Source organism: Raphanus sativus, chromosome 1 (assembly GCF_000801105.2).
Source record: "Raphanus sativus cultivar WK10039 chromosome 1, ASM80110v3, whole genome shotgun sequence".
Taxonomy (NCBI): Eukaryota; Viridiplantae; Streptophyta; class Magnoliopsida; order Brassicales; family Brassicaceae; genus Raphanus; species Raphanus sativus.
In genome coordinates, this window is record NC_079511.1 from 7,647,972 (window position 1) to 7,661,329 (window position 13,358).

General features: G+C 35.7%; 3 protein-coding genes across 3 annotated transcripts; 1 reads left to right on the top strand and 2 right to left on the bottom strand.

Moving 5' to 3' along the window:
• Position 1: 1 nt before the first annotated feature.
• On the bottom strand, positions 2-1,001 carry LOC108859400 (uncharacterized). Its single transcript, XM_018633302.2, has one exon. It carries the CDS (start codon positions 819-821, stop codon positions 543-545), a length of 279 nt encoding a protein of 92 aa, XP_018488804.1. The 5' UTR covers positions 822-1,001; the 3' UTR covers positions 2-542.
• Positions 1,002-2,660: 1,659 nt separating this feature from the next.
• On the top strand, positions 2,661-3,642 carry LOC108809766 (uncharacterized). The gene is made up of 2 exons (XM_018581913.2): positions 2,661-3,011; positions 3,130-3,642. The coding sequence occupies exons 1-2, from the start codon at positions 2,746-2,748 to the stop codon at positions 3,554-3,556; spliced, it is 693 nt and encodes a 230-aa protein (XP_018437415.1). The 5' UTR covers positions 2,661-2,745; the 3' UTR covers positions 3,557-3,642.
• On the bottom strand, positions 3,591-8,508 carry LOC108809755 (ubiquitin carboxyl-terminal hydrolase 15). The gene is made up of 15 exons (XM_018581907.2): positions 8,256-8,508; positions 7,021-7,621; positions 6,582-6,936; positions 6,367-6,508; positions 6,204-6,290; positions 5,999-6,123; positions 5,827-5,915; positions 5,641-5,726; positions 5,387-5,549; positions 5,178-5,301; positions 4,951-5,108; positions 4,782-4,866; positions 4,477-4,689; positions 4,333-4,394; positions 3,591-4,260 (listed from the first exon to the last, which is right to left on the bottom strand). Exons 2-15 carry the CDS (start codon positions 7,461-7,463, stop codon positions 3,705-3,707), a joined length of 2,688 nt encoding a protein of 895 aa, XP_018437409.2. The 5' UTR covers positions 7,464-7,621; positions 8,256-8,508; the 3' UTR covers positions 3,591-3,704.
• Between the last annotated feature and the right edge of the window lie 4,850 nt (positions 8,509-13,358).

Consider the following 13,358-nt stretch of genomic DNA (forward strand, 5'->3'; position numbering starts at 1 on the left):
GTTATGATCAATACTCTTAAATTCATTGATCGAAGCTTCGAGTTCGTGGGAATGATTATGACACTAACTAATTTCTCCTTAATCATTAAAGTTTCACATCGCTTTCTTTTTCATCTATCTAATCCATCATTTAAAATGATTTATCACCTTCATTTGTTCTTATTAGTTAGTGAACGATAAAATAATACAAAAAGGAGAAATCTGTCACTACAATTAGTTGTCTTTGTTTTCTGTTTTCCTAATATTTTTTTCTTTTGTAATTGATGTTTCTGTCAAGTGTCAACTATCAACTTCGTTGTTGAGCTTTATATTACTTTCGCTGGTATATGCTGCACAAAAAATAACCTTAAGTAAAAAGTGGGATAAGCTTCACAGAGCACGTATCAAAACATGATGACCTGTATGTATAATACATATATTCGGACTATATTATATCTCTCATGATACACAAAGGGAAATAAATAAATAAATTTTGGAGAACCCAAGAAAATTTGCAAAAGATGAAGAGAGGAGTGTCATGTTAGATACAAACCAACTTTTCTTCAACAAGCACAAATTTCATGAGAGCAATCTTGGCCACAACTATCACCATCAATGGAATCAGAAAATCCGTGGTTTCTTGAGACTGCAATTGTTATTACGTTCTCCTCTGGTTCAGCTTCTTCCGGTTCAATAAGGTTCTCCCTGAGTTCAGTCAAGCCTTGGTCTGTGTGTGTCATGAAGCTATGTAGAATGGAAAAGCAAGTGAAACAAGAAAACACTAGATTGACTGCAAACAAGGATATGCAGAGGATCACAACGATACAAGTGTAAGTATCCATTCTTCTTGGTAACTGATCATGATGGTTGGTTTACAAAGAAAAGAAAAAAAAAACAGAAACAATTCAAATGGAGAAATCAAGAAAAGTGGTGGAACCAATATATGTGTATATTGATTGATTCTCTGGTCCCCTTCTGAGATATAAGAAGAAAGCTTAAAAATCTGAAAATGTTTCAGTGTGTTTACTCATCTCTTTATAAGAAAAAACTTATGATAAAGAATACAAATTATATATTTTTGGGTATGCGGTGGAGAGAATTTTCAACGGATAAAGGTGGGTAAGCATGACAAGAGCATTTGTCTTATACAGATAATATTTGGTGATAGCATTCGATATGTAGCTTAAGCGTGGATAAATGATCTATTAGCAAACTTTTTTTTTGCAAGGCTTTGAAGATTTCTAAATTTGATGATGTATACGTCAAGAAAACCGTTGCTACAAATAAATCTTCATTTTAAAAGAGTTAGCTTTGTGGGAATCTGAATTAGTAAAACTAGACTTGTTCTTTCACTTATCTAATTCACAGATTAATTTGTCGCAATAACCACACAACCTTATCACTGACTACTTGCATTATCTAGAAAGGTTCATAAGCTCCAGTCTATTATATTCTGTAAGGACACGATACGAGTTCCAAAGCCATGAACGAACATATAGATTATGAAAAGCTTAAAACCTTACCTATTTGTTTAATCGTTGTCAACACTTCAGCGCTTTGAAATTTCTACTTTTGGATATCAAAACTTTGCCCAATTCATACATCATGAAATTCGAAAACATAGATAGAAGACATTAATATGCATCAAAACATAGTTGACATTTGATCACGAAAGTCAAATCTTATAAAAAACATGGCAAGCTTAAACCAAGAACGTGCCAATGACTTCTATAAATTACAAAATAGATTCAGATAAGTAAGGCAGACATCATATCCAAAACTAAGAACCTTCAGCAGTTAAGAGGTGGGTAATACTTGGTCTATTTTCGGCCATTACGTTTTTCTTAATCCCAAATTGAGATAAAAGAAATAAACTAAAAGAGAAATTCATAATGTTTTGAACTGGTCTAAACATGAAAAACATCGGTTAAGAAGTCACTATGATTGATTCTTCAAAGTCATGCATAAAGCTTAGATACTAAAACAGAAATTGTTCATAGAAAACTGAGGAATGAAACGATCTTAAACATAAAGAATAATGATACATGGATTCAAAACATAACGCACATAATCAGGATGTCAAAACTCGTTCAAGAACGAAGGGAAGAATATGACTTAGTCTGGTGCAATTTCGTTACATACGGTCCATTATATGTTTCTCGGGCCGAACCTATCTGGGCCGAGTGTGTGCAACTTTGTTTATTTACGAATGTATAGTTCCGCTCTCTCTCTTTGGTGCCTTTGCTCAAGCATCAAACACGTCGTTTATCACAGCCCACACATACTCCGAGTAGTATTTACTATACACGATGATCCTTCTAGTTTTGTATCTTACCGATTAATCCTTAAATACTTTTTTAAAGCATAATCACCCCTTGTTTAATTACAGATAATCAATTTACTTTGTTTCATGGCAAAATACCAATACTCCCTTGATTTTTTCTTTATCATATGTCTGGGTTTTGTTTATTTACTCATTGTGGAAGTAAGCAACCTATACTTAAGGTTTATTAGTTATTACAAATGTTTGCTAAACTCTTGTTTTATGTAACATGCACCCTGTAGTAGTTTTGGTTTTACACGTGTACGTGAAAAGGAAACAAAGAGAAAAGATCCAAACGTTTTATTTTTACACACACACAAAACCTATCCTAAAATCAACCACACAAATCTCAGACGTAACAAGAATCTCTATTTACTATAATAAGTCCAGCAACGAAGCAAAGAAGTTATAGCTCTATACACGCACACACCTCGAAAACCGCAATGGAACTAGCCGGTTTAAGCTTCCTTAAGATCTCTTTCCTCCTCAGCCTCCTCTCCGGCGTTTCAGACTTTCTAAACCCAATATCCGAACCCGGTCATGTTGGGAAGTTCCCGCCGTCGTGTAACAGAATCGAGTGCCCAAACTACGAGCTGGTCCACGCGGGAAACGGGTACGAGATTCGCCGGTACGACACAACTGTCTGGATTTCCACCGAACCGATTCAAGACATCTCTCTAGTCGATGCCACGAGAACAGCTTTCTTCCAGTTAAGTACACACACAAACTCATCTCTTGTCTTTTTTTCTTCTTTAATTCGGATAAAAGATTGATTTTTTTTTTTTACTAAAAGATTTGATTTTTTCGATGTGGGAACGGACATACAGGTTGTTTAATTACATACAAGGGAAGAACGAGTATCACCAGAAGATTGAGATGACAGCTCCGGTGATCAGCCAAGTCTCACCGAGCGACGGTCCTTTCTGCGAATCTTCCTTCACTGTCTCCTTCTACGTCCCCAAAAAGAACCAGCCCGATCCAGCTCCCGCGGAGAATCTCCACATCCAGAAATGGACGCCTAGGTACGTGGCCGTGAGACAGTTCAGCGGCTTCGTCTCCGACTCAACAGTCGGAGAAGAAGCCGCGGCGCTGTCCGCTAGCCTCCAAGGCACGGCTTGGGCTAACGCGATAGAGAAAAGCAAAGAAGACGGTGGTGTTGGGGCCGATTCGGCTTACACGGTTGCTCAGTATAACTCTCCGTTCGAGTTCACCGGTCGTGTCAATGAGATTTGGTTACCCTTTCAAATGGAATGAACTCTTTTTTTTTTAATTATGTAATAAATAAAAATCAGACAAGAGGTTGTTGATTATATCATGAAAAGACAAAATGTTTTCGGTTAGGGAACTCGAGTTAAGTATCCCCAAAAAGAGAGATTAAAAAGACAGAATCTCTTATTCTAAACTACCAGTTTTGTTCATAACCGTAAGTTTGATGATCCTGATAGTGGTTAGTCTCATAATCTACTACATACATACTCTGCTGCTGCTGGTAATAGCCGTGGGATGATGATGTGTCCTCCATCACCACCGTGTTGTTGTTGTGATTTGTTTCTTCCTCCTCCACGAAATACCGGGTCTCGGGTTTGGTACCAGAGAACATTCTGCAGGCGACGGTGTTGTGCGGGGATGGCTCCACGATGTTGTTGTGGTATAAGTTGTTGAAGATGGAGAAAGGAGAGTCTAGGACGTGGCAGCCGTCTGTGTAGTCAACCGTGCTGAAAGAGTCTCTGGTCGATTCTGTGGTGAACGAAGCTGCTTCGTCTGAGCTCGTGAAGAGAGACCATTCGCTTGATGATGATGATGATGGCTCTACTAAGTTCTTGTGGTAGTAGTCCGCTCTCGGTTTGAATCGGTTAACCGGTTTCCTCTGCTGCTCCTTTGTATCGTTTCTTGGTTGCTGCGAATGCCGAGCCTGAGGTTTTACGTTGTGTTCTCCTCTTTGAGGACGCGGGTACGATCTGCGAGAAAAGATAATATTTTTTCAGAAGCAAACATTAGAAGGTCACACACAAACTGGTGGTTTCTTTTACCTCATGTAGAACAACATGTAAGCTCCTTCTGACATAACTTGAGTCATTGGCACTTGATGAATCTGCAGAGTTATAATCAGAACACGTTTTAACTTGCTGCATTTAAGGAATAAAGAGGATGCAAATTTTAGTTTTTTTTTTTACCTCGGAATCATCGATTCTGAACCAGTTGCCTCTCAAATCTTTGACATAAGAAATGTAATGACCAGAGAAAGATGCGTTGAGAGTATCCAAGTGAACTATAACAGCGTAAAGCATGTAAAGAGGAGGAACATCTCCGGTTCTTGTCATGAAAGGTATCATGTCCAGCATCTCAGGAAAACTTATACATTTGTTTATTTTCCCGTATCTTCCTTCCTGCATACAAAGAATTGAAAGAAAAATGAAAAAAAAAAACAGATCATAATCAAGTCTTTGTGTCATCTTTAAAAAATAACTGATGATGATACCTGGAATCTCTTGAGAACAATTGTGAGAATGTTTGGTGCTTCATGAATGCTCAATTCTTTCCTAGCTCTTACATATCCAGCGCACCTTTTTTAATTCATTTTTTTATGATTTAGTTTCAATACCACAGAAAAAGAACAAAGCAATGTGTGGTGTTTGGATCTCTCTAACCTGCTGCATCTATACATGTTTTCTCCATCCAGATCTTCTGGTCTGGTGAACTGAGTCAATGCATCTTGAAGAGATTCTACCCATCCGTATATCTCCAGTGTTAGGTCCATTATATTCTCATATCTTTCTGATTCATGATCACACCTCAAGCATTTCACCTGGTTTTTCAACAGAAAGAGTGAGAACATGTGAAAACAAAAATAGAAACAGTCGAATCAAACAAACACCTTAGAGCGGAGACGTCCACCAAACATATGTTGAACTAAAGTTGTTTCTTGCAGCCTTGGATCCACTTTAGTCTCACCTCCAAGTCTCTCTAAACATATGGATTGCATAGAGGCAACCAAAAGCCTATATCCAAGTCAAAAATATGGTATCACATTAAGAAGAAAGGATCAACAAATTCAATTTTGAAAGGATTAGTTAAAAAGAAGACCTTAAGAACTCATGAGCATCTTCTTGACTCCCATCACCAATCTGACAGTTTATACTCCGCATGTGTGAGAGAATTCTGCTAGCAGAAAGTGGACCTCCAGATTCTCTAAGCATCATCACATGTTGCTCAAGTTCACACATAAGGCACCAATCTTTCCCAGAACCTGTTTCAAAAAGAATAGCATTTATCCATGTAACTAAATCTTGTAAGAATTAATGTTACAAAGATGAACTGGGAAAAAGAAAAACCATTACATGATCTTGAATGTGATCTTCCAAGCAAGTAAGCAACGAGTGGTTTTGTGCATGTTAAGGACTGCAGTACAGCGTTTGCATAGCAACTGGAGAAGAAGAAAAAAACATTTAACACAAAATGGATCTTCCTATTATAAAAACCAATATAACAGATTTAGAAAGAAGTAACTGAGACAAAAAAAAAACCTGTTTCCACAATTGACAAGGCCTCTTGGTGATAAGTAAAACACTTCACATTGAAAGAATTTAACAAACTCCTCGTATGGAAAAAGCATCTGCAAATAAGAGATACTGACTCAGAAAAGTAGGGAGTTAAAGATACAAAATTTGAATAAGCAAAGAGCCAAAGGGAACTAACTTTCAGGTTCTTATCATGCTTTGTGGAATTTCTTAAACCCATCATTTTCATCAAATTTGAACCCATGTTTGCGGAGATGCCGTTGCTTTCTTCAGCCATGCATGTATCCTTAGACCTAACCGTCTCTGGGATTATAGACATAAAAATGAGACATTTAAAAAAAATCTTATGCCAAAAGCAAAAAATATAAGAGAGAGACACTCACTTGATACCCCAACAGCGACTTGTCCCTTCTTACTTGTCTCTGTGCATGATTGTTCTCCAGATTTGGGAAGTGTAGCTATTCTAGTCCCTATTTAGTTCAAACAACATCAGAAGATGCAAACATCAAACCGTATCAAAACATGCTTCTGGGATTAGGCCTTTACCGTTTGGACAAGAAACTCCCGAATTGTTTTTGTAACTTTCCTGCATACCACTTACAAAAGTGTGTCCATTCATTTGCATACGAGAGTTATCAACAGAATGTCTTCCAATGTTCGTTTCAACAGCACCAATGTTGCTTCTCGACTGCAAGCAAAAATCACTAGAGTTTAGATTTAAAGCAAAGAAAGTGTATAACTGTTTAAAGAACCAGCTTTACCTTATGTCTAGTGTGACCCTTCTTGCTATCACCACCAGCAGAAGCAGATTCACCACCAAATGATTCTCGGTTGGACTTGGAAGAGTTTGGTTTTCCTAAGCTTTTTCTCCCTTGCGTGTTGATTCGTGGTGTGATATCAATCTGAGAGATACCAGCGCTTGCAAATTCCACAGAGCTTTTTGAAGTCTTTCCCTTCACCGTCTGCTTAGTATACATTGTAGAAGAAGAATCCATGCCGTTATCATGCAAAACAGAATCATTCTCGAAGGAGACCCTCTCTGATGAGCAAGTCTCCACCGGGACACATTCATCTTTATGAGATAACCTCCAGTGAATTATCTGACACTTCCCAGAGCTGCAAAACGTCAAAAAAAAAAAAAATCAAGACTTTAAATCTTTTTTTTTTTTTTAAAACAAGAAAGTGTGGAGATATACATACCAGTATCTAACAGATTTGCATCTCGAGCAGCGTGTCTTAGCAGGGTTTAAACACCTTGCACATACATGTCCCTCTGGGACCCCACATGTAGCAGCAGCTACAGAATCATCAGGTCTCAGCTCAGCGACACTCCCACTCACACCAGCCACAAACTCTGATCTTACAGAACCGGTCCAAGCAGGAGCAGTCGTCTTGGTCCTGTTTCTCGGAGCCCTACTCTCAGTGGCCGCCGCCACAGTCTCGAATCTCAGACTCCTCCTATTCTCATTAACATCGGTCTCAGCTCTAAAAGCTTCTTCAGCTGCCATCTGAGCCAGCAGGTTAGCCCTTCCTCTTTTTTCAGAAATATGACTCCATTTACCTAATAGTATGTAAGCTACAACAGGAAGCACGACCAGAACCAGGAAAAGTATTGGTATGTCCGCTCCCCTTGGTTCGAGCATGTCACTAGCCACGCATTCATGACCCGGTTTTACAGCTTGTTAGAAAGTGTATCTTTCAAAAATACATGAGCTCAGAAAGCCACAATTCCCAAAATCACTCCTTTGAAGCTTTATTTCCAGGTTCAAGCTGCTTTAACTACTTCCCAATATGGACAGCACTGCAATTAAGTACACCAACTGAATGAGTTCAATACATCAAAAAAAAAATAGAACCACACTCAAACTGTTATAAAGTGATTAGCTAATGACTCATGAAACTCAAACAAAGCCCCTGTTCTCGTATTAACTTAGGCTAGAAAAAATATACCCTTTTCTGATGTACAGATTCAAATATACTCAAACCTGTTTTTTTATTACAAAACCCCAACTGAATCTACTCTTCCTTCATACGATTTTTACAGGGTCGAACTCTCAATTCTTTTTCAAATCGAAGTAACCCCCACAATACATGGAAAAGGCATCTCAGTGAAGAACTCAGCAGGTCTTCTAAATCCACCGACTCAAAGCAAAAGTAAGAAATGAGGCACAAAGATCCTAAAATTTAAGATAACAAAAACAAATCCTTTAGGGAAAAACACTCACGATCACTAAACACCTCAAGGAGAGACGAATCTAGCTTATTAAAAGAAAAAAAGAAGTAATCTTAGGTTCGTGAAAGGCTCCATTGTTCTCGAATCTAACCATTACGGTAGCTCAAGGAAGGAGTTTGACAAAAGAAGACAAAAGCTGAGAGAAATGGTCAAACATTCAAAAGGAAAAGAGTCAAGCTTTATGAGAATTTGGGCATCATACATTATTTAGCTAGGATGATGAATGCGGAAAGAAAGAGAAACCCTAGTTTCGTTTCTCCCCTTATCTTCTTCTTCTGCCTCTTTCTCTCTCTCTCTCTCTCCCTCCGTCTCGTCTTCTTTGTGAGCTCGAGAAAAAAAAAGATGCTTTGATTCCTCGAATGGGTAAGACAGAAACAGTCTCTCTCTCTCTCTCTTTCTTTGTAAACACTCTTTCTCTCTCTCCTCGTCCTGTGTAGTTTATGCTCTTCGCTTTCACACTTCGCATACTCTGTCTCCGTCCTTCAGGATACTGTTAAAATAAAATAAAACTAAAGCAGACAAATTAGGTTAATTAACTAATATAAGGCTATTTTGGTTATTAACCCAAAAATATAGGTAAGACAATTAATGTCGGATTATTTCTTTTATGAATGTTAGGAATGGATCACGGAAATTATTATTACCGATGTCAAATTCTACTCCCTCCGTTTCATATTAAGTGTCGTTGTAGGGAATTTTTTTCGTTACAAAATAAGTGTCGTTTTAAGTTTTCAATGTAAAATTTATTAATTTTATTATGCATTTTACTTTTCTATTAGTTGAGATGTATGGGTAATGATGTTTTTGTATGAAAAATATGTAAAATTTAATGATTTTTTAATCCGTATGCCTAACTCTAAAATGACACTTATTAAGAAACAGAGGGAGTACTAGTTAACTACAAAATTATTTTAGAATAGTGACTTTCATTGTCCTAAAATACATGTATCTATGCTTTGCGTTATTTTTTAGAAAAGTGTGAAAATGACTTGTTAGGAGATCTTAAAACTATATCTGACGGTAATAAGTTTACTTTTTTGACTTTAAAATGTACTATCAACAAAATAATCGTAAGCAAAGATAAAAATAAAAATAAAAATAAAACGGAATAATCAACAAAGTTTTACAAACGAATAATATGTTTATTTGTAGATTTCTTGAAATAGCTAAATTAGTCAAGCTCATCAACAAACGTGGCATGATCTCGTAATAGACACTCGTCACGTGGCGTTTAGCTATTTGTTCTAAACTTGTCAGTGAAACGGGTCCCACGTTTTGTACCAATTCATCTCAAAAGGCGATATGAGTTTCACATCTCGAATCCTGACCGTTGGATATTCTACAAGACGACTTTCAATAAAAACTTAGGTGGGACCCGCAGTTCTAGGGTTGTACTGTCACCCTCCTTTCAGTGAATCTTGCACGAGTTTAACTACAACTAGATACTGACCCGCCCAGTCGGGCGGATATTATTTGAACAAATTTTCGTAGTAATTATTTCAGATTATATTATTTCATTTTGATTTTTTGGTCAATAATATACTTTTTCCTTATAATTCACCTTATTTTTGGAGAACTCTTTATAATTTTCCTTTTTTCGTTGAGACTTGTATGGAATATATGGACACATTTGGTTGTTTTTTTTAACGATGGTTGTTGTTTTTTATACCAAATCAAACACATTTTTTGGTTTACACGATTAAATAAACACATTTGGACCATATAATCTAATTAATAGATGTAATGGACCCATTAATTTGGAAGGAATTAATCTTTGAGTCTAATGAAACTGGCTCATTAGTTACAAAGGGATTGAAAAAACAAAAAAAAAACAATCTTATTTTTCCGGGAAGGTCAACAACTTTAACGTGTTGGAAAAAAAAACTTAACAACTTTATTTTCTTTGTCTTGTATGTCGCTGGTCATCTATCTCTTTAGTTTTAGTTTGTTTGCAAGACAAATTAGTTTAGATTTGAATAAATTTATTCTTAATGTGGTTAGAATATTCGTTTGCATCTGATTTTATTTGTTTGGATAATGAATAGATATTTAACAAATAAAAGTACAAAATTAACATGAACGTAAAGTCCTGAATTATATCTTTGGCTTCAATAGATAAAGAACAAAACAAAACATATGCAATGTAATTGGTTTACAGTGATCAAATTTTGTAATTTCTATGATCAAAACTTATATGCAGTTAATATTGTGTTCATAATAGAATTTTATAACTGAGAATGCTTGGTACGGTGAATAATGATCATAGTATACAACAATTTGATTTCTTCCTGTGACAGGTATTGATCGGAAGAGAAGCAAATATCATACCCAGTTAGAGTTATCAAGTCAGTTTCTTATACTAACATGGTCCAATTAGAGTTATTGTATTTTTATCCTAATAGTAAAGAACATATCGGTTTAGTTGTTATAATTTCGGATGGCATTAGTAGATTAGATTTTGGTTTAGTTTAAGTACTCTGGTTATATTATTTAAAACAGCGTGAAAAATATTACTACGTAACAAACATATGTAACGTACTACCTAAACTGAAAGAGTCCAAAATTTAAAATGAACTTTTAAGTAGATTTAAAATAGGACTCTGTTTTAATATAGGACTCTGTTTTAATAAAAGTATTGGTATGTCCGCTCCCCTTGGTTCGAGCATGTCACTAGCCACGCATTCATGACCCGGTTTTACAGCTTGTTAGAAAGTGTATCTTTCAAAAATACATGAGCTCAGAAAGCCACAATTCCCAAAATCACTCCTTTGAAGCTTTATTTCCAGGTTCAAGCTGCTTTAACTACTTCCCAATATGGACAGCACTGCAATTAAGTACACCAACTGAATGAGTTCAATACATCAAAAAAAAAATAGAACCACACTCAAACTGTTATAAAGTGATTAGCTAATGACTCATGAAACTCAAACAAAGCCCCTGTTCTCGTATTAACTTAGGCTAGAAAAAATATACCCTTTTCTGATGTACAGATTCAAATATACTCAAACCTGTTTTTTTATTACAAAACCCCAACTGAATCTACTCTTCCTTCATACGATTTTTACAGGGTCGAACTCTCAATTCTTTTTCAAATCGAAGTAACCCCCACAATACATGGAAAAGGCATCTCAGTGAAGAACTCAGCAGGTCTTCTAAATCCACCGACTCAAAGCAAAAGTAAGAAATGAGGCACAAAGATCCTAAAATTTAAGATAACAAAAACAAATCCTTTAGGGAAAAACACTCACGATCACTAAACACCTCAAGGAGAGACGAATCTAGCTTATTAAAAGAAAAAAAGAAGTAATCTTAGGTTCGTGAAAGGCTCCATTGTTCTCGAATCTAACCATTACGGTAGCTCAAGGAAGGAGTTTGACAAAAGAAGACAAAAGCTGAGAGAAATGGTCAAACATTCAAAAGGAAAAGAGTCAAGCTTTATGAGAATTTGGGCATCATACATTATTTAGCTAGGATGATGAATGCGGAAAGAAAGAGAAACCCTAGTTTCGTTTCTCCCCTTATCTTCTTCTTCTGCCTCTTTCTCTCTCTCTCTCTCTCCCTCCGTCTCGTCTTCTTTGTGAGCTCGAGAAAAAAAAAGATGCTTTGATTCCTCGAATGGGTAAGACAGAAACAGTCTCTCTCTCTCTCTCTTTCTTTGTAAACACTCTTTCTCTCTCTCCTCGTCCTGTGTAGTTTATGCTCTTCGCTTTCACACTTCGCATACTCTGTCTCCGTCCTTCAGGATACTGTTAAAATAAAATAAAACTAAAGCAGACAAATTAGGTTAATTAACTAATATAAGGCTATTTTGGTTATTAACCCAAAAATATAGGTAAGACAATTAATGTCGGATTATTTCTTTTATGAATGTTAGGAATGGATCACGGAAATTATTATTACCGATGTCAAATTCTACTCCCTCCGTTTCATATTAAGTGTCGTTGTAGGGAATTTTTTTCGTTACAAAATAAGTGTCGTTTTAAGTTTTCAATGTAAAATTTATTAATTTTATTATGCATTTTACTTTTCTATTAGTTGAGATGTATGGGTAATGATGTTTTTGTATGAAAAATATGTAAAATTTAATGATTTTTTAATCCGTATGCCTAACTCTAAAATGACACTTATTAAGAAACAGAGGGAGTACTAGTTAACTACAAAATTATTTTAGAATAGTGACTTTCATTGTCCTAAAATACATGTATCTATGCTTTGCGTTATTTTTTAGAAAAGTGTGAAAATGACTTGTTAGGAGATCTTAAAACTATATCTGACGGTAATAAGTTTACTTTTTTGACTTTAAAATGTACTATCAACAAAATAATCGTAAGCAAAGATAAAAATAAAAATAAAAATAAAACGGAATAATCAACAAAGTTTTACAAACGAATAATATGTTTATTTGTAGATTTCTTGAAATAGCTAAATTAGTCAAGCTCATCAACAAACGTGGCATGATCTCGTAATAGACACTCGTCACGTGGCGTTTAGCTATTTGTTCTAAACTTGTCAGTGAAACGGGTCCCACGTTTTGTACCAATTCATCTCAAAAGGCGATATGAGTTTCACATCTCGAATCCTGACCGTTGGATATTCTACAAGACGACTTTCAATAAAAACTTAGGTGGGACCCGCAGTTCTAGGGTTGTACTGTCACCCTCCTTTCAGTGAATCTTGCACGAGTTTAACTACAACTAGATACTGACCCGCCCAGTCGGGCGGATATTATTTGAACAAATTTTCGTAGTAATTATTTCAGATTATATTATTTCATTTTGATTTTTTGGTCAATAATATACTTTTTCCTTATAATTCACCTTATTTTTGGAGAACTCTTTATAATTTTCCTTTTTTCGTTGAGACTTGTATGGAATATATGGACACATTTGGTTGTTTTTTTTAACGATGGTTGTTGTTTTTTATACCAAATCAAACACATTTTTTGGTTTACACGATTAAATAAACACATTTGGACCATATAATCTAATTAATAGATGTAATGGACCCATTAATTTGGAAGGAATTAATCTTTGAGTCTAATGAAACTGGCTCATTAGTTACAAAGGGATTGAAAAAACAAAAAAAAAACAATCTTATTTTTCCGGGAAGGTCAACAACTTTAACGTGTTGGAAAAAAAAACTTAACAACTTTATTTTCTTTGTCTTGTATGTCGCTGGTCATCTATCTCTTTAGTTTTAGTTTGTTTGCAAGACAAATTAGTTTAGATTTGAATAAATTTATTCTTAATGTGGTTAGAATATTCGTTTGCATCTGATTTTATTTGTTTGGATAATGAATAGATAT